Source organism: Mastigoproctus giganteus, chromosome 4, assembly GCF_048544385.1.
Source record: "Mastigoproctus giganteus isolate SK-2022 chromosome 4, ASM4854438v1, whole genome shotgun sequence".
NCBI classification, from domain to species: Eukaryota; Metazoa; Arthropoda; class Arachnida; order Uropygi; family Thelyphonidae; genus Mastigoproctus; species Mastigoproctus giganteus.
The window spans coordinates 78,689,334-78,708,780 of record NC_143578.1 but is presented as its reverse complement, the minus strand read 5'-3'; the positions used below and the strand labels follow the sequence as shown (position 1 = coordinate 78,708,780).

The following is a 19,447-nucleotide window of genomic DNA, read 5'->3' as shown; positions in this document are numbered from 1 at the left end:
CCCTTCCCGCTGTTTTAACCCAATAGGAAAACGATTTCTACTGCCACTACCGATAACATGCACTGTCTGTAGAAGTCAGTTTCTCATTTTAAAACAGTGGGAATGGGGGATAAACACCCTAAGACTGAGACAGTCTTGGAGGGTGTACCCGTAAGTATTTTTCAGCTGGGAAGGCATTACACTCATGAACTCCAATAATCTGCTTTTAATAATGAGAAAAAGCTAATCAATACATCATCATTGACTTCTACTGCCACTACCGATAACATGCACCATCTGTTTACCAAGAATGCAGGGAGAAACTGCGGTAGTGGGAAACGCGTTTGCTCGGTAAGTTTTCTAGAAGTTTCCCATGGTTCCCATGTTGACTTTCTTTATCTTTGCCAAAACCATTTTACAAATGTTTGTATTTTATGAATATTTTTTCTAATTTATATCTGAAGGAGAATTTATCCTCTTGCCAATATGAGCTTCTAGTCAGCTATAGTGTGTTATAGTGTTCTATGTTAGTCAGTTACTGTGTTGATGATATAGTAAGCATTTAGAAATGCACCAAAGGCTATGTATCATCTTACAATTTTCTTTTGTTGACAAATTCAAGGTTGAAAGTGCACATTATTAACGTTGAAATACACTTGGTTCTAAATCAACGTGTTCTAAACGTTGGACATATCATAAATGGGTAGCATTGTTATTAGGATGGAACTTCTGAACAATATCAATTTTGTATGGGTGTAACTACAACATGAGTCCTTTAAAAAGTAATGTATTGAAGAGATAGTATTATCTTTAAGATACTTTAAGAAATGCTTCAACGGGGATTTTCAAATACCCTTTGAAGTTCTTTTTTTGCATTTCTTTTGAAACATTTCTTTTTTTTTTTTTTGCATTGCTGTGTACTAGACTGATGTCCAAATGTTTAGCAGCAAATATAACTCATTTTCAATATCTTGATAACAGCGTAAATGTATGAAATTCCTATATGTAGGAAAAATATATTGAATATAATAAACTGAATGAGTTTACTTAATCTAGTTCACTTCTAAACATGTAAACTAGAGCAATTATAAAATGCTTTGAAATCAGCTCTAAATTCCATTGTGGGAGGAGTGCAAACTGTAAATTTAGTCGTAAGAATACTCTTGTTTTGATGTTTTTGAAAACATCAAAACTAGGATATTCTTCATTCATTTAAGTATTGTTACAAGATATATTTTTGCATAAAATATTTTGTCCATAAACAGTGGCAAAGTATCCAAGCATTCCAAAAGAAATTGGCATTAAGAATGTTCTATGGAGTGCCAAAAAATGCATGCAATGTGCTCTCCAAGTGATTTTATTCAGTGATGACAACATAGGCTGTGACCCTGTGTGGCATTTCTGGGCAGTAAAAATATTATCCCAGAATTTTTTGTGAATGTGATAATGTTGATTAAAAAAAAAAAAAGAAAAAGTCAATTGCAGCCATTATCAATCCACTGCAGGATGGAAGCCTCCTGAACAATTCATGCTGAGGGAAATGGACCATAATTTGTCACACTGGTCTAGTGCAGGTTGGCAAATCGATCGTATTTAGCAGTCAGGGGCTTGAATCCTGGTCTACTCAAAGAGTGTGTGTGCTACTGCTCTCCTGCTCCTGACCACTTGGCTATGGAGGCCACTAATGTTGATAATAATGCTGCAATTCTCATTGTTGCTGTAAGCAACATAGCCCATGTTGCTCTCTGCATATTTTGTTAGTACATGTTTAGTTTTCAGGCAGATTTTGCATGTTGTGCAGCATGTTGTGAAAAATCCAGAATAACTTGCTGGGAAAAACTGTCTGAGATTGACTAACTACAGCTTCGATTGAAGAATCCTTTAGAAATTCCTCCAGGCTATGGCAGGAGTCGAAACTGGGCCCCTCTAAATGAGTGAAAGGTGGCAAACCACTGTACTGTCACAAAGGACATAGTTGTTCTCAAGCTCATTGATAGTGTGAAGTAGGTGATGGACCCCGATAGAGATAATTATAGGGAAGACGACAATGCTGAAGTAATAAAATGAGAATAAATAATAGATGGCCTGTTTCTAATAAATGTTATTACTGTTGCCTGCTCATCAATGTACCTGCTCATCAATCAACAAGGTTATACCATTTTTAGATATAGATTGACTGTTCTCGATGCTGTTTACTGACTGTTGTCAATCCTTAAAGGGTTGCTAAGAGCCAGTCACCTGAAGATTAGATAGGTGTATTACTTTAACAGAAGAATTAATTTATGGACCAAAAAAGAAAAATTTTATAACTGAGCAGTACATTATGTGGATGTATTAATTATAGCAACACTTACAAAAAGGAAAACCCCCAACAAATGAATAAAAGGGAATTATTATACATTATTATTCATTTAGCTCTCACATCATCCACACTTGAAGGCAGGAGGAGTCTATTTTGTAGAGATGGTATTCATTTGAACAAAGGTGGTGCAAGGATTTTTGCCATTATCATTGAGGATAGGATACCTTAAGGTTTCAGGGGAACTGCTTAGGGGGTGAGAAGAGTAATATAGATCTGCATTTATCTGATGATATGGGTCAAAGTAATGCTTGCACTCACCTCAAGAATTCTTCTTTGTTGCCACAACCAATAATAGCAAGGTGTTCTGAGGGTAACAACATTTCAATTGAGCAGGATGAGAAAGATAGGGAAACAAGCCTAAATAATTTCAAGGGGTGTGTCAGGGTAGTAAACTATAGAAGAATATTTAGTTTTAACTGTGTCTACAGTAATTTTTTTATATGAAAACCCCAAACACGAAAGGTATCAAAACCTATAGTACTTAGTACTGTGCATGGGTTGAAGGAGAAGTATGGGGGGAGGGAGATGCAGGAAACTTTGCTCTAGAGATTAAACATGGGTTTCACCACTTCAAGCCTCCAATAAGCAAAGTGGTGGTATTTCACCGGCTGATGAAAGTCATCTACCACCTGTAGAGATGTCAGTGTTGTCAATAAAGTGACTGAATTTAAACTCCTTGTTAGAACAACTAATGCTGACATAATAGGGCTAACAAACACATGGTGCCACCTGGAAATTGGGGATGATGAGTTCCACTATGGTATGTATAATGTATTTAGGAAAGATAGGGAAACTAGAAGGGGTGGTAGTGTCATGCTTCTTATCAAAACAGCCTGAACACAAAAAGAGCTTTTGCGAAGTTACGTCTGTCAGCATAGAATCTATGTGGTGAGTTAGTTGGAAGCAAAGGTTTAAGGAGAGTGGGAGTAATCTACAGACCAGAAGATTGTGAAGGGTATGATAGTCTTTATGTGCAGATGGAATGGGCAAGCAAGTGGGAATGTCTTATTATGGCTGACTTCAATCTGCCCCAGATTGATTGGAACAAGTGGGAGGGAAAATTTTTATAAATAAACTAGATGATTATTATTTGTACCAGCATGTCAGACATGATACCAGAGGTGAGATTATTCTGGAACTCATCATTACTCACGAATTAGATGGTGTTACAGGGTTTAATATACAAAAACTGTACACGCAGTTGTCATGTTTTAATTTCACAAGATGTTACTTTGACAGTTTAAGGTGCTATATGGCATCTATTAATTGGGCATTCCATAGTGAGGCAGAGTAAAGGAGAATATGGAATACTTTTAAAACAAAAATCACAGAAGCTGTGAACATATACATAACATTAAGAAAATATTGCAGGAGAAGGATGCTAAAATGGATAAATGCTGAGCTGGCCAGTCAGATGGAGCAGAAAAAAAAAACTAAAGTTGTAATTTTCAGCTAACGTTGATTTGTAATAGTACCACAAGGCTGTGTATGAGAAAGCATTGGCTAAGAGAGCAAAGAATGGGATCAAGGAATTTTCCATGTATGTGAATACAAAGAAGAAAAAAGCAAATCAGACTAGGGCCTTGGGTATGGGAAAGTCTTAGACAACCCAGCTGATGTTGCAGATGAATTGAATGGGTACTTTGCATCTGTCTTTAGTGAAGAAAGACTCTTCATGCTGAGAAGCTGTGCAAGTGTGGCCGAGTCATATGAAATTATAGATGACTGTTTATTAGAAAAACATTTTGAGCATAAAGGCAAGTAAGGCTCCTGGAGTTGGTGTATATCCAGTAATTTTGAGGAGGCCCCCCAGGTAATGTATTGAACCATTGAAGTTAATTATGAGGACATCGTTTGACTCTGGAGAGATTCCTTTGAATTGGAGAAGTGTCAATGCACCATTACTATATAAAGGCAGTAGTTAGAACAAAGTTGGTAACTACAGACTGGTTAGTCTGACTTCAGTAGTAGGAAAAATCTTAGAAGCAATGATTAAGAGTGCAATCTAGGACATTTTGATAGGTTTAGTATTCTGAATAACACACAACATGGTTTTATTAAGGGAAAATCATGTTTAACTAACTTAGTAGACTATTTTGACTTATATAGGGAACAATTTTGAGAGTTTATTTGGATATTAGCACAGCATTTGACTCAATTCCTCATGAGATGTTATTGTATATGCTGGAACCTGTTGGGATTACTGGAAAAATACTAAGATGGATTGCTGGGTGGCTGTAGGGTAGAAGGCAGAGGGTTGAGATTACTTGAACAGGTGCAGGAATGGTCAGAAAAGTGGTAGCTATGTTTTTTTGCATTAAAATGCAAGGTCTTACATTTAGGGAATAGCAAAATAAATTACACACTTGGTGGGGTTGAATTAAAAGCAGTAGAGGAGGAAAGGGATCTGGGAGTTACAATAAGGGCAGATATGCAGTTTTCTTAACAGTGTAAACAGGCAGCGAGGAAAGTCCATGGTGTCTTATCGAGGATTTATCGAACATTATCCTGTAGAGATATGGAGGTCATAATCCTAATGTATAAGGCAATTGTAAGACCACATTTGGAATACTGCGTATGGAGACTGCATCTGGAGAGAGAGAGAGAGAGAGAGAGAGAGAGAGAGAGAGAGAGAGAGAGAGAGAGAGAGAGAGAGAGAGAGAGAGATTGAGCTTCTTGAAAGGGTCCAAAGACAGGACTAATCTGGAATGGTGAGATTGGGAAAAGGGTGGCCATATGAGGAAAGACTCCATATATGTGGGCTATAGAGCTTGGCAACTAGGTGCCTCAGAGTGACCTCATTGAGATTTATAAGGCTCTGAGAGGATCTAATAAATGAACAAAGGTGGAATTTTCACTGTTATAGAGAATTCCAGAACTTGTAGACATAAATTCAAATTACAGGGGAAGAGATTTAGACTAGATTGTAGGAAGCTTTAGCCACTGAGTCATTGATTGCTGGAACAGGTTGCCTTCACAGGTAGTTGATGCTGACAGTTTGAATAAATTCGAAAGTCCACTGGATAGTTATCTGTGTGAGTAGGGAAGCCAATAATTTGAATTTTCTTATCTTCTCGTTTTTTTTTTTTCTCCTGGTCAGTGCAGCAAAAGCCTGGCTTCCTTACACTGATGATTACTATCATTTAAAATTCCAAAGATCCTCACCCTTCTGTATTAAACATAATGTAATTTCATTATAGATGAGATCACGCTTTGTGTTGCAGAAAAAAAGTTGATTATTGGAACACAAGCTTATTATTGGAACTGTTATCATTTTCATAAAGTAAGCAACTTACTATATGGTATTTTCACTGTGTTAAGGTGGTACCTGTTCTCTAGGCCTGGAAATAAATTGCTGAAACTCAGGCATTGAATTCATGGAGAAAAATTTTTAATGTGCAGTGTGTGCCATTTTGTGTGAATCTTTGATTCCTTTATAGATGTTAGATTTTTATGTTATTATTACTTGGTTTAAGGTTTTTAAATGTCTTGATATTGTCATTGAATTTTATTTACTTTTTTTAAAGTATGCTATTTTTTTTTATTAGATATTCTTTTATGTGTTTTTAAAAATAAGTGATGTATTTATTTATTCTATAAAAAACTATTCAATTTGTTTGTCAGTCAGTGTTTTCTCATTTTTATTTTTACTTGCAAAAGAGTATTAAAAAAACTTTTGCAAGTAAAAATAAAAATGAGAAAAATTTAAAAAAATGTTTAATTAGTTAATATATAATGTAATTGGAATTCACCTAGTCTTTATATTGCAGTATTGTACTGTGTTATGTAACTCTGAAATAAATTTGTACATAAAAATTCATTGAACTGTAGATACATTTAAGAAAGTTAAGGTTAGCTAGTCTTATTCTCTCCATTAGATTTAATACACTATCAGGAAAGTATGAAGAAACATACAGATTTCCATAAAATTCACTTGCATAAACAGAATTTGAATTCCTATTTTGGATCAACATCAACAAGCAATCAACAGTAGCAGTGCTGTATTTTAAATCCCTTTGGCCTACCCATTAGAATAAAACTTCCCTTTACAGGAATTCTACTTGTGTTTCTTTTCCATGTTCTGTGTTTTAAAAACCTTTGAAGTTTCAAACATTTTCGATTTGTCGATAAACAGTGTTTCAAAATTAATTAATGCTTTACAAAAGTTTTAGCTAATTTGTAACTGTATCTCATGTGCAAGTTTGATAGTAGTTGGTGGTCACAATTAGGAGTAACCAGTGAGAGACATATCACAGAATTTGATTAATAGTGGACCATTAAGTGTAAACTTAATTGATATTGGCAAACATACTACATTGGAAAGTGAAAAATGTGCTCTCTTTAGTTTTCCTGCTTAATTCCATTGCTGAATAATAATATGTTGTAAATGAAAGGTAAATTTTCCCTATATCTAAGATTATTACTGTATTTAATACCACTATTTAATAAGTTTGATAGTAGTTGGTGGTCACAATTAGGAGCAACCAGTGAGAGACATATCACAGAATTTTGTTAATAGTAAACTTAATTGATATTAGCAAACATGCTGCATTGGAAAGTGAAAATTAAAAGAGAAAAATACTCTCTTTAGTTTTCATGTAAACTACTGTTTTTAATGTTGCTTAAATTTTTCCAATGCCTACAAATTCACAATACTTGAGAAACATTCAGAACTACAGTTCTGAGGTTTAGGCTAGAATTAGTATGTCTTCATAACTGATTGACACTCATTTTAACAGCATGTTATGGGGATATTATTTTCTTCCTTTTTGCCCTTGTATAAAAGTTTGGGAACTGTGATTCATAACTTATAACAGCAACCAGGTATATAAGTGAATTACAGTTCTTGATTTTATACAAGGACAAAAAGAGAATAATACTCCTCCCATATCTTTTGCTGTTAAAATGAATGTACTATTATGCAAGTGAATTTGCTAAACATATCAAGTGAATCCCTGATAACATGACTTTCATCCAGTTTTATTATTTTGTGTTGTAAATAATATTGCCAACATATGGAATTATATTGTGAGAGTGGGCATATATTATTTGCCACATTACAGACAGTTGTGAAAAGAAAAGTATATCAAATAAAAAGAAATGGTTAAGTAACATAACTGCTAGATAACAGGGCTGAAAAGGTGCTAAATCTTAAAATGGCATCTGCAACAAAAGCAGCATGCATGCATGCTGTGGTATTGGGGATTAAACTAGTCATTAGGACTGGACTGTCTTATTTATCCAGCAGATTCTGAAACAGTTTATAGAAACAGTATTCTGCACTAGAAAGAGGCAGGCATATGTTCTGTTGGACAACACAGTTGGTGTAAAACAATTCACTGACTGAAGTAAACTTCTTACAATCCAGTTTATAATTCTTTTTGTCTTAGTTTGAATTTGAACCCTCCGTTCTTGTGCCATTTAATAATGTGAGAACACTTATTAGAAGTCTTTACTCATATGGGCAGCTTATAGCCATTTTTACCCGGGAAGTTTGATATTTGGACCTTTGAAGCTCAATGCTTTTTAGGTGTCTTCCATACTGGATTGCAAGTGCCGTCTCACAGTTGCCTTATGCAGTGAAATTATAATCTCCCTGTCTCTATAAGCAGTTACCTATCCAAGTTGTCTTGAAGGTGCACTGCTTAATATTGACCATTAACTGCAACTGCATTTCCAATAATTACATCATATGCAAATTTTGACATTATCTCCAGATAATGGAACACAGGTAGCAGTGATCTTAATCTGTTGCTTTGAGATTTAAGACAAATAAAGGGAATGTATTTTGCTTTCATAGAAGTGACTACAATGGTCTTAGACAGTTTTTAAATTCTTTTTAGTGGGACTAATTTTGATGTTACCAACTGCAAATTCTAAATAGGAAGTGTGGAAGAAAGTAATCACAAACTCTACTATGCATTTTATACCAACTAAGAAGTATTTTCAACATTTAGACATAAATATCAGATGGATTAATGAGACTAGTAGCACAGAATGAAAATGCATAGGATGATTTTAAGTTATTAGGCGACACATAAACCTGCAGTAAGTAAAAAGTATTCTGCAATCTATTCACGAAGGGGGTTGTGCAAGCTACGACAGATTAGAAGTCTTTGGCTAAGGAATCAAAGAAAAGTAGCAAAGTACTGCTTTGTTTTCCAGTGTCTTATATGGTTGAAAGTGGTTTTAGTTCAGTAAGTAAAATATTAACAAAAGAAAGAAACAGAATTGATATATGTTCATACATTAGAATTAAACTTGCCCTTTATGGGGTGATAATTAAAAAAAAAAAGGCTGAGAAACACTGCCCTAAATGGATCGAGCAGACTATATGCTGATGGCATCCTTACTTTTTCTCAGGCATCACTTATAAGGAGACATAAATTTAAATTGAAAAATTATGGTTGCAGGATAGATGTTTGAAAATTTGCTTTCAGCCAAGAGATTAATTGATTGTTAGAGCAACTTACATCTGGTGTTATGGCTGTGGCTAGTATAATACATTGTTGTTGTCATTGTTATTTGGTTTTTAGAAGCATTAGCAACTAAGGCCATATTGCTCCGGGGATATGCGGTGGTCATTCCCTGACCTTTCCGCATCCTCCATATTTGGTGGTGACGGGCTCGAACCCCGGTCTAATCAAGAAGTGTGTGCTAGGCACTGCTGCTCCTGGCTACGGAAGTGCCCGTATAATGGCGGCTCCATAGCCAGGTGGGCAGGAGCAGCAGTGCGAAGCACACGCTTCTTGATTAGACTGGGGTTCGAGCCCGTGACCACCAAATACGGAGGATGCGGAACGGTCAGGGAATGACCACCGCATATCTGCAGAGCAATATGGCCTTAGTTGCTAATGCTCCTAAAAACCAAACAACAACAACAAGCCTGTATAATTCATTTAAGGAAGGATTAGTCAAATTGTGAAAGAATGTACAGAGGAATTTTTTTGTCTGATGCTGTATAAGTAAGGCTTATACAGCACTAACAAGGCTTTTGTGGTTTTATTGGATGATTGTTTTCTACAGCAGCATGTTTGAGAGGCAATAATACTCTTGATCTGATTATCAGTAGCGATTCTTCATGCATTAAGAATCAGCAGATAAAAGAACCACTAGGTAGCAGTAATCACAGTGTGCTGATGTGGGATTTACTTAAGATGTAACTGCCATCAGGTGTTAAAGGGAAGGGTTTTTGCTTTTGTAAAGGTGACTACAGTGGTATCAGACAGTTTTTAAATTGTACACAGTGGGACCAACTGATGATGTTACCAACAGCAAATTCTATATGGGAAGCATTCAAGGAATTAATCTTGGAAGCTAATAGGCTTTTCATGCCAACTAAGGAATACTGTTCTAGGTTTAGGCCCAAATGGATGTCAGATGAACTAATGAGACTTGCAGCTTGGAAGAAAAATGTATGGGATGCATATAAATTATCAGGTAAGATATGTCTATGGCAGACAGGGCCGTGCCGTTCTATGATACAGACAGGCGGCACCGTAAGGGGGCGGCATAAGCAGCGAAATCAAAATACAATTTGAACCATTAAGGGGCGGCATTTCGAAGACTTGTATCATACTGAGAAAATATACCACATGGCCCTGATGGCAGATATAAGCTAGTCTGTAATCAAGTCACAAAGTAGGTTGGGCAAGCTTGGGCAGATTATGAGAAATCTTGGGCAAAGGATGCAATGAAAAACTGCAAAGCCTTCTTTACATATATAAACTCTAAAAGAAAGATGAGGAATCTGAATGGTCCACTTGATATCGATGGTTTTACTGTAAATAATCCTGCTCAGATAGCTGACAAACTAAATGAGTATTTTGCATCTACATTCACATATAAGGAGGTATTCAGGCAGGGGAAGAGCAGAAGTTTATCAAACTCTAATAGGGAGTTAAATGATTTTGTGATAACTGAGAGCAAAGTGGAGAAGAAATTGTTGAAATTAAAAATAAGAAAGGCACCTGGGGTGGATGGGATCTATCCAGTTATATTAAAGGAGGCATCAGTGGAACTAAGTAAACCTTTTGCCATAATTATGAGAGCATCATTCGACTCAGGGGAGGTCCCCACTGACTGGAGATATGCAAATGTATCTCCAATTCACAAAGGAAGATCAAAGGGTGACACGAATAATTACAGACCTGTTAGTTTAACTTCTGTTCCGGGGAAAATAATTGAGTCACTGTTTAAAGAAGTATTGCAGGATCATGCAATGTGGTCACAAAGGAACTGGATGCAAAAAATAATTATTTTGATATCATATACTTGGATTTCAAAAAAGCTTTTGATACTGTTGCACATGGAAGACTACTGTACAAATTTGAGCAGTATGGTATTAAGGGGCAAGTTGTTACAGTCGATAAAAGGATGGTTGAGTGGGAGAAGACAGAGTGGTAATCAATGGGCACTGCCCTTCGTGGACTAATGTTATCAGTGGTGTCCCCCAGGGTTTGGTGTTGACCCGTTGTTTAGTGTATTTATCATTGATATTGATGTAGTTATATCAAGCTTAATATCAAAATTTGCAAATGATACAAAGGTTGGCAGAGTTGTGAATGACAGTGATGACACTATACTACTGCAACAGGATCTAGAAAAGTTGGGGCAGATGGGCTGAGAAGTAGCAACTGATATTTAACATTGACAAATGCAAAGTACTGCATATAGGTAGCATTAACTCCAGAGTAACGTTCCAACTATGCAGTACTACATTCAGGATAGTGGAGAGAAAGAGAACTGGTGGTAATTGTGCAGTGAGATATGAAGTTTTCTGAGTAGTGTAGACAGTCAGCAAGAGCAGGTCATGGGGTGTTGTCAATGATATACAATAATTTTGCTAGCAAGGATAAGGAGGCGATTATCCACTTGTATAATGCAAAAGTCAGGCCACACATTGAGTACTGCATACAGGTCTGGAGGCTTAATCTTAGGAAGAATGTAGAGTTGCTTGAACGAGTACAGAGAAGGGCATCAAGATTAGTGAATGGAACAAAGGGGTGCTCTTATGAAGGAAGGCTTAAGTTCTGCAAATTGCAGTGTCTGGAGACTAGGCACCTGCAAGGTGATCTGATTAAGGTGTATAAGTCCTTGGATGTATTGAGAAAGCTCAATGCTGATTCTTCCTCTTGCTCAGATTACAAAACCGAGAGGGCAGAAACTGGAATTGAGGAGAGACAGTTGAATAGATGTGCAGAAATTTGCCTTTCACCAGCTGATAGTTGATTGCAGAAACAAACTGCCATGTGTTGTTGTGGAAGTTGATAGCTTAAATAAATTCAAGGAAGAAGTGGACAAAATTTTGGAGCAAATGGAAGGATGAAATTGGATGTTTTTTTTTTTTTTTTTTTTTTGTCTGATTCTGTATAAGCTTGCTCTCTTGCATAATATGCCTTTGCTAATGCTAAGTGTGCTTCCTTTCACCATTTGCTACTGCTAATACTAATGTTCCTTTTTCAATGACATTTAAGAAAATTGAAATAGAAATGTGCTAAGCACAGATCTCTGGAGAATACCATTGCGATTGTAGCCCATTTTGATGATTAACCATTAATTTCAACTCTCTTCCTGTAATCTATGTAAGGACTTTACCTGTTATCCCAATATTTTTTAGCTTTTATAGCAGTCTCTTGAGTAACCTTTAAATCTGTTAAAAAAAAAAAAAAATAATAATTCTTTATTAAATATGTAGTCTCTTTAATCCTTATTCCAAATAACTACATAAAAGCAATCAAATCTTTGATACAATTTGTAATCTCTTTGTTATTTTTCCTATCACTTTAATCCTTATTCAAATAGCTGTATAAAAGCAAGGAAAGCTTTGATACAGTTTGTATCTCCCCTTCTTATTATTCCTATCAGACTAAAGGTAACGGAAGAATTGAGTTAAATGTTTTAATAATTTATATTTAAAATTTACAAGTTTACCTAAAAGCCTCCTACAAAATTTACCTAAAAGCCTCCTACAAAATTTACCTAAAAGCCTCCTACAAAATTTACCTAGAAGCCTCCAAGATTAAGTCTCTGAAGGCTTCCCATTTAGAATTCACTGTTGGTAACATCATCTGTTGATTCCACTGTATAGAATTTAAAAACTGTCTGAAACCACTGTAGTCACCTTTACGAAAGCAAAACCCTTCCCTTTACCTTCCCTTTATGGTATTTACATCTTTAAGTACATCCCACATCAGTAGACCATGATCACTGTCATCTAGTGGTTCCTTTATCTGCAAATTCCTAATGCATGAATCATCACTGCTGATAATCAGATCAAGAGTATTACTCTCTCTGGTTGCCCCTTGAACATGTTGCTGGAGAAAACAATCGTCCATTAAATCCACAAAATTCTTGCTAGCGTGCAAGTGACCAACCCACAAGTTCCAGTCAATATCTGGAAAGTTAAAATCTCCCATTACAAGGCATTTCGATTTACTGGCCCACTCTATTTCTCTGCACAAATGTTCGTTGTGTTCATCAGAGTCATTAGTCCTACAACACACTCCTACTCTCATTTTCCCTTTCCCAGTGTTTATGTCACACCAAACAGACTCAACATTGCTCTGTCCTCCCATGTCAACTGGATGCACTTCCTTAGATTTTATGTTTCTTAACTAATAGTATAACCCCTTCTCCCTTCCTATCCTGTCTATCCTTTCTGTATACATTGTACTCTCCAAATTCCAATTCTGTGGTAAGTCAACTTAATGTGCTAAGTCAGAGTTCATAGGTGGCATTGAGTGTGTTAAGGTTGTTCATAGTGTCACAATAAGTGTTTTTTTTCTACGACTGCGGATGAATTTTGAATCATGAGTTTAGATAAAATTATGTATGGAGTGTTTAACAGAACATGAAGGATATTTTAGATATCACTGTAACACTACTTTCTTTGCTTTGAAGGGTTTTAATTCTCTAAATAAGTAATGCTTAAAAATTAATAACTAGTGATTTCTTTCTCATATTTGTCATTTTATTGCAGATACTGGCTATAAAAAGTGCAACATACAATAGTTTGAAATGGAGAATAGCAAAATAGAATTAAATTATCTATATAGTACTGTATTCTATGAATGAAAAATTATTTAATCTTTTATTTTAGTGTACTCATTCAGAAAAAGAATCTTCCCATGATTACTGCAAAGCATGTTATGAAGTTCAGTTAACACAGTTACAAGAGCAACTTGTAGCAACAATGTTGGAAAATCAGCAGCTGTGTAAGTTGTTCCTTTGTTTGTTACTTATATTGTGATTTTAATTTTTTTTTATAACAGTTAAAGAGAAATGTTGTTTAATTTACTCTATTCAATGGAATAAATTTCAATAGGGGAATACACTACTCTCTTTCTCTCTCTCATGAAACATTTTTTTTCTGACAGAAGGCAGTTTTTATTTTAAAAATTTGAAAAATTTCTTAAAAAATTTGACAGTCTATAATAGCTTAAAATGAAAATCTATTTCATTGGTTTCATGAAATTTGCTACAGTAAAATTCTGCTCCAACAAATATCATTTTAATGAAAATTATTTCCCTATAGTAAAAATATTTCTGGGTAAACACTTCCTTTATTAATCATGCTGTGTGTATATCATTTAAATGAAATAGTTCTAATGAAATATTCTGTACAATGAATTATTTTTAAAGTTTACCTTTGTTATTATTTTTAAAGTTTTTAAAGTTTACCTTTGTGAAAATTTCAAGTGACACTAAGAATTGATCCTGCTCAGGTAGCTGACAAACTGATTGAGTATTTTGCATCTACATTCACACATGAGGAAGTCTTTAGGCAAGTGTAGGCCAGAAGTTTATCAAGCTCTAACAAGGAGCTAAATGATTTTGTAATAACAGAAAGGGAAGTGGAAGAGAAATTGTTGAAGTTAAACATAGAAAGCCACCTGGGGAGGATGGGATCTGTTCAATTATATTAAGGGAGGCAGTGATGGAAGTAAGCAAACTCCCAGCCATAATTATGAGTGTATCCTTGAATTCAGGGGTAGTCACCATGGACTGGAGATGTGCCAGTGTATCCCCAATTCACATAGGTGAAGGAAAGGGTGGCACAAATAATTACTACAGACCTGTCAGTACAACTTCTGTTCCAGGGAAAATAATGGAGTCACTGGTAATAGAAGCAATGCAGGATCATCTAGAGAAGGCTCCAATTATACTTCAGACACAGCATGGGTTTGTTAAAGGGAAGTCTTGTCTGACCAGTTTGATTGGATACTACCAGGTGGTGGCACCTCCATAGCCAGTTGGGAAGGAGCAGCAGTGCATAGCACACGCTTCTTGATTAGACCAGGGTTCGAGCCCATCACCACCAAATACGGAGGATGCGGAAAGGTCAGGGAATGACCACCACATTTCCCGGAGCAATATGGCCTTAGTTGCTAATGCTCCTAAAAAATCAAATAACAAATAGATACCATGCGGTCACAAATGAGCTGGATGCAAAAAAATAATTTTGTTGTCACATACTTGGATTCCAGGAAAGCTTTTGATACTGTTGCACATAAAAGACTGACTGCTGTACAAATTGGTGCAATGTAGCATTAAGGACAAGTTGCCTGCTATGGATAATGGGATCGTTGAATGGGAGAAGACAGAATGCTAATCAATGTAAATGCTCATTGGGACTAATGTTATTAGTGAAGTCTCCCAGGGTTCCTGTGTTGGACCCATTGTTGTTTCTGTATTTATCAATGATACTGATGAAGTTATATCAGGCTTATTGTCCAAGTTTTCAAATGATGCAAAGGTTGGCAGGGTTGTTAATGACAGCATGCTACTGTAACAGGATCTAGAAAAGTTAGGAGATGGGCTGAGAAGTAGCAACTGAAGTTTAACATTGACAAATGCAAAGTACTGCATATTGGAACAGTAACCCCAGAGTAACGTACCAACTGTGCAATACTACTACTACTACATTCAGGGTAGTGGAGAATGAAAAAGACCTGGGAGTAATTGTGCAGATATAAATTTTTCTGAGCAGTGCAGTCAGGCTGCCAGAGCAGCTCATAAGGGTTTTGTCAATAATATACAGGAATTTTGCAAGCAGGGATAAGGAGGTGATTATCCCTTTGTATAAGGAAATTGTCAGGCCACATCTTGAATGCTGCATACAGGTCTGCGGCCTAATTTTAGGAAGGATGTAGAGCTGCTGAAATGGGTACGGAGAAGTCAGTGAGATTGGTGAGGGGAACAAAGGGATGCTCTTAACAAAAAAGAGGCTTCTGTTCTGCAAATTGCCACTCCTGGAGACTAAGCACTCATGAGGTGATCTAATTGAGGCATTTAAGGCTTTGAATGATTTGAGCAAACTCAATGCTAATTGGATTCTGCCTTCTGCTCAGATTACATACTTGAGGGGACATAAATTCAGATTGAGGAAAGATGGTTGCAGAAAAGATGTGCAGAAATTTGCTTTTAGCTAACGAGTGGTTGATTGCTGGAACAAACTTCCATCTGTCATGGAAGTTGATAACTTAAATAATTTCGGAAAACTTTTGGAGAGAATGGATAGGCGAAATGGAAAGTTTTTTTTTTTTTTTTTTTTTTTTCTGACGCTGTATAAACTTGCTTTCTTTCATCATATATGCTAATGACTTCATATTGTAAATAAGGATATTGGAGTTTTTGATGGAATTAAGCAAATGGAAGTTTTAAAAGATGGAATTAAGCAAATGGAAGTTTTAAAAGATGGAATTAAGCAAATGGAAGTTTTAAAAGATGGAATTAAGCAAATGGAAGTTTTAAAAGATGTTATTAAAGAATTCAGTTTCATATCCTATTTATTTCATATCAATTTAAGCCATTTTAAGGGCTCATTCGACGTTATATATTTTAAAATTGCTTCATTTTTGATTTTATTACAGTCAGACCTGTGTTTAATGAACTTTTTTATAGCAAATTTTTAAAATTACATTTAAAAGTTTCTGTAGAATGAAGAAAATTTCTATGTAATGGATTACGAGAGACTTAACTTTGTTTTGTTTCCACCTCTGGCCTTTAGGCAATTTAAGCCATTAGAAAGTGCAAATTAAGGGTTAAATGGATTACCGTTCCACAATCTAAGTGGAATGTAAAACGTATGCAGCCCCATAGTCATGCTAGTCAACTGCTTCCTATAGCCAGTCAAAAGATTAAGGCATATTCCTGACATGGATAATAGCTTCTGGTCAACTTGTGTTCTTTGTTTAAAATAAAAATAAAAATTTTATAAAAAGAAATACTGCATTATCTTTGTACGTGCTACTTATGATTCCAGAAATTTTTTGTGATTTTGTGAGAGTGAAAAAATTATACATTCGGGATTTATAATCACTTACGGAAAAAAATATCAGGGTGGAACAGTGTTTTACAAATTTCGAAAATAACAGAGAAACTCCAATTACAAACTTCTATAAAGCATGGCCCAGTTTGTGATGTCACACCTCTGAGCTTTTTGGTTTGTCTTCCATTGCTAACCACTGGAAGACAATTTTTCAAATATCTGTTGAAATATCAACAGATATTTGAAAAATCATATTTTATCAATTCTGCAGGATATTGTGGGGGGAAGGGTTTAAATGTGTTGTGTATATATATAATATTATTTATATTATTTTAATTTATTCCCCTATTTAAACAACTCCCCTTTATAATATCTCCCCACTTGCGCATCTGACTTTACTTCTCAGAAAATTCTAAGTTCATAGGGAAGAAACTCTTATATATGTTTAATTCCCATTGGTTAGGCTTGTGTCCAGTACAACAAATAATTACACAAATGTTATACATAAAAAAACAAGTTTATTATGCATATTTACAGTTAAATCATAACAAATCTCATTAAGAATAGAATTTCACTGTTTCAACACCAAGGTACTCACAACATATCCAGTCTCTTCCTATCTAACAGGCTCCTTTACAGACTTGACCTTTTTTTTTTTTTATCTCACCTTTCTCATTACGCATACACAGGTTAAATAGTTACACTCTTTATATGCTCACCTTATTTCTGCTCCTATTACAACACAATCAAATCATACCTCATAGGTGTCAATAACATTTTTTTATCATTAAAGTTAAATATATCATTGATCATATTACTTTTATGTATCATCATAACTACCAATTTATTCTTTAATTCCCTATTCCTCTTTCTTATATATTTCTTTAACCATTATCAGTTACAGAACTTGATCACCAAAATACAATATTACATTCAAACACACCTTTAAGGGTTGGCAATATACATAAATTTTATCTCCACACATTTAATATTTCTATTTTTACTACAATTCCTTCCGTTCACTTTCTCATCTACATTACTATCCTCCTTATTCCAAATTACTGCCTAAACCAACCATAATTGCCTTAGAGTAGATTTTACTCCTATTTTGGTTCACCCATCTAATCTTATCTTTATCATTAAATTCCCCAATATCGTATTACAGTCCTTTCACTAGTATTTAACTTACAGTATTTTCAAAATAACTTTCTCTTATCATTGAATTCCCCAAATATCGCACTACAGTCCTTTCTCTAGCAGTTAACTTACAGTATTCTCAATTTAACTTTCACTTACTTAATTTCTGTGATCCGGTGTCTTCATAAGGGCCTTCTATCCTGTCCTTATCCAGAGCTGCTATCTTCTGCTATTCAGGGCAACATCTTACAGCTTCCAGGGCAACATCTTACAGCTTCCAGGGCATTATCATACGGCATTCGCAACTGCTACTCCGCTTTCAGGATCTGCTACCTTTGCCTCTCAAGACTATATCAGGATATTATAGCCTTCCTCGGTGGACTGGGTGTTCTAAGGGAATCTTCTTCTCTCATTCTCACTGTTTGCAGAACTTCCTTTTACTACCCCTTTCCAGTTCATCTCCTAATTTCTCACTCACTACATTACTGATAACCCCACTTCGACTTTTTTCGTCGGCTATTTCTTCATCATCTTTCAAGCAACTCTACCCGACTCACCCTTTCACTAGCACCGCTCAAAAATTCTCCTCTCTCCTTCTCTTCCTTTTTCCCTCTCCCTTCTTCTTGTGTCCGTATCCATCCACCCACAATTTGCCCCGGAGTTTTCCACGCCTCCCCACAGTGTTTTCTTCCAATCACTCTTTCTTTTTCATTTTTTCTTTCTTTTCATTTGTTGGAAGGCCTAATTCAGCCTGCCCCGTAGCACTAGCACGTGATTCTCTATACCCCTTTCTTTACAACCTGTTGACATCCGTTGTGTCCTTTGATGTCGGCCGAATATTCCAAAACAACTCTTCCTGTCTCATAACAGCTTGTCTCTATAGCACTCAAAAAAAACCCCACAAATCGTGACACTGGATACATAGCGTCTATTTTTAGAAACTAGTGTGTGTTGTTCAGAATACGTTTCCGGTGTGTGACCCCTCATAAACCTTAAGTTGTTTTTGTAGCGCCGGACCCCCTGGTGGGTTTGCCATAGTATCCTCCATCAGTTCCCTGTTTTAACGGAAGTAAAGCTAATGGCTCTGTTTTCGTTCCTACTACCTTTTAATTTTTATACCTCCTTCCAGAATAATTCTTATTTCTGAAACTGCAGATATTACCTTTTATCCTAATAATGGCAAGAATCAAAGGAAAACTAACTTTCAAAGTCTTAATAAAAAATATTTTATTTTTGTAAGATTTTCAAATCTTACAATATAAAATCTGTAACCCCTTTACATCTTCTTCAATTTGTTCATGAGTATTGTCTAATAGAATCTTATCTAAATATAGAAATAGCACTATGAATTTTTCTTACCCTGCCTGTAACAGTAGCTTCTCATGAAAGGTCCTTTAAAGCGAGAAAAATTCAGTTAATATAATACACCTTCATTGCACATTTTTAGTTTATGTTATAATGTTAAAAGTACTATAATTCATAATATTTTGTTTCTATGATTTTTTACTAGATATATAAACATAAACTGTCTGATTTTCTAATTTCTTTGTAGTTATATGTATTTTCTTTGTAGTTTATATAGAATTAAATTCTCTGTAGATATAAACAAATATTTGAAAGTTCCTTTTTCGTTGATATTTTTGTTTTGTTATATTCATTGTATTATTTAAATTATTTTATTAATAAATATATGCAAA

The 19,447-nt window shown here is 35.3% G+C and overlaps 1 protein-coding gene across 1 annotated transcript in view; it reads left to right on the top strand.

The window, feature by feature from the left end:
* LOC150086858 (uncharacterized) overlaps positions 1–19,447 on the top strand; it is a 195,536-nt gene that overhangs the window by 40,147 nt on the left and 135,942 nt on the right. The window contains exon 3 of the mRNA XM_090372301.1: positions 13,443–13,557. Coding sequence (XP_090228427.1) covers positions 13,443–13,557 — 115 coding nt within the window. The remainder of the gene's footprint in view (positions 1–13,442; positions 13,558–19,447) is intronic.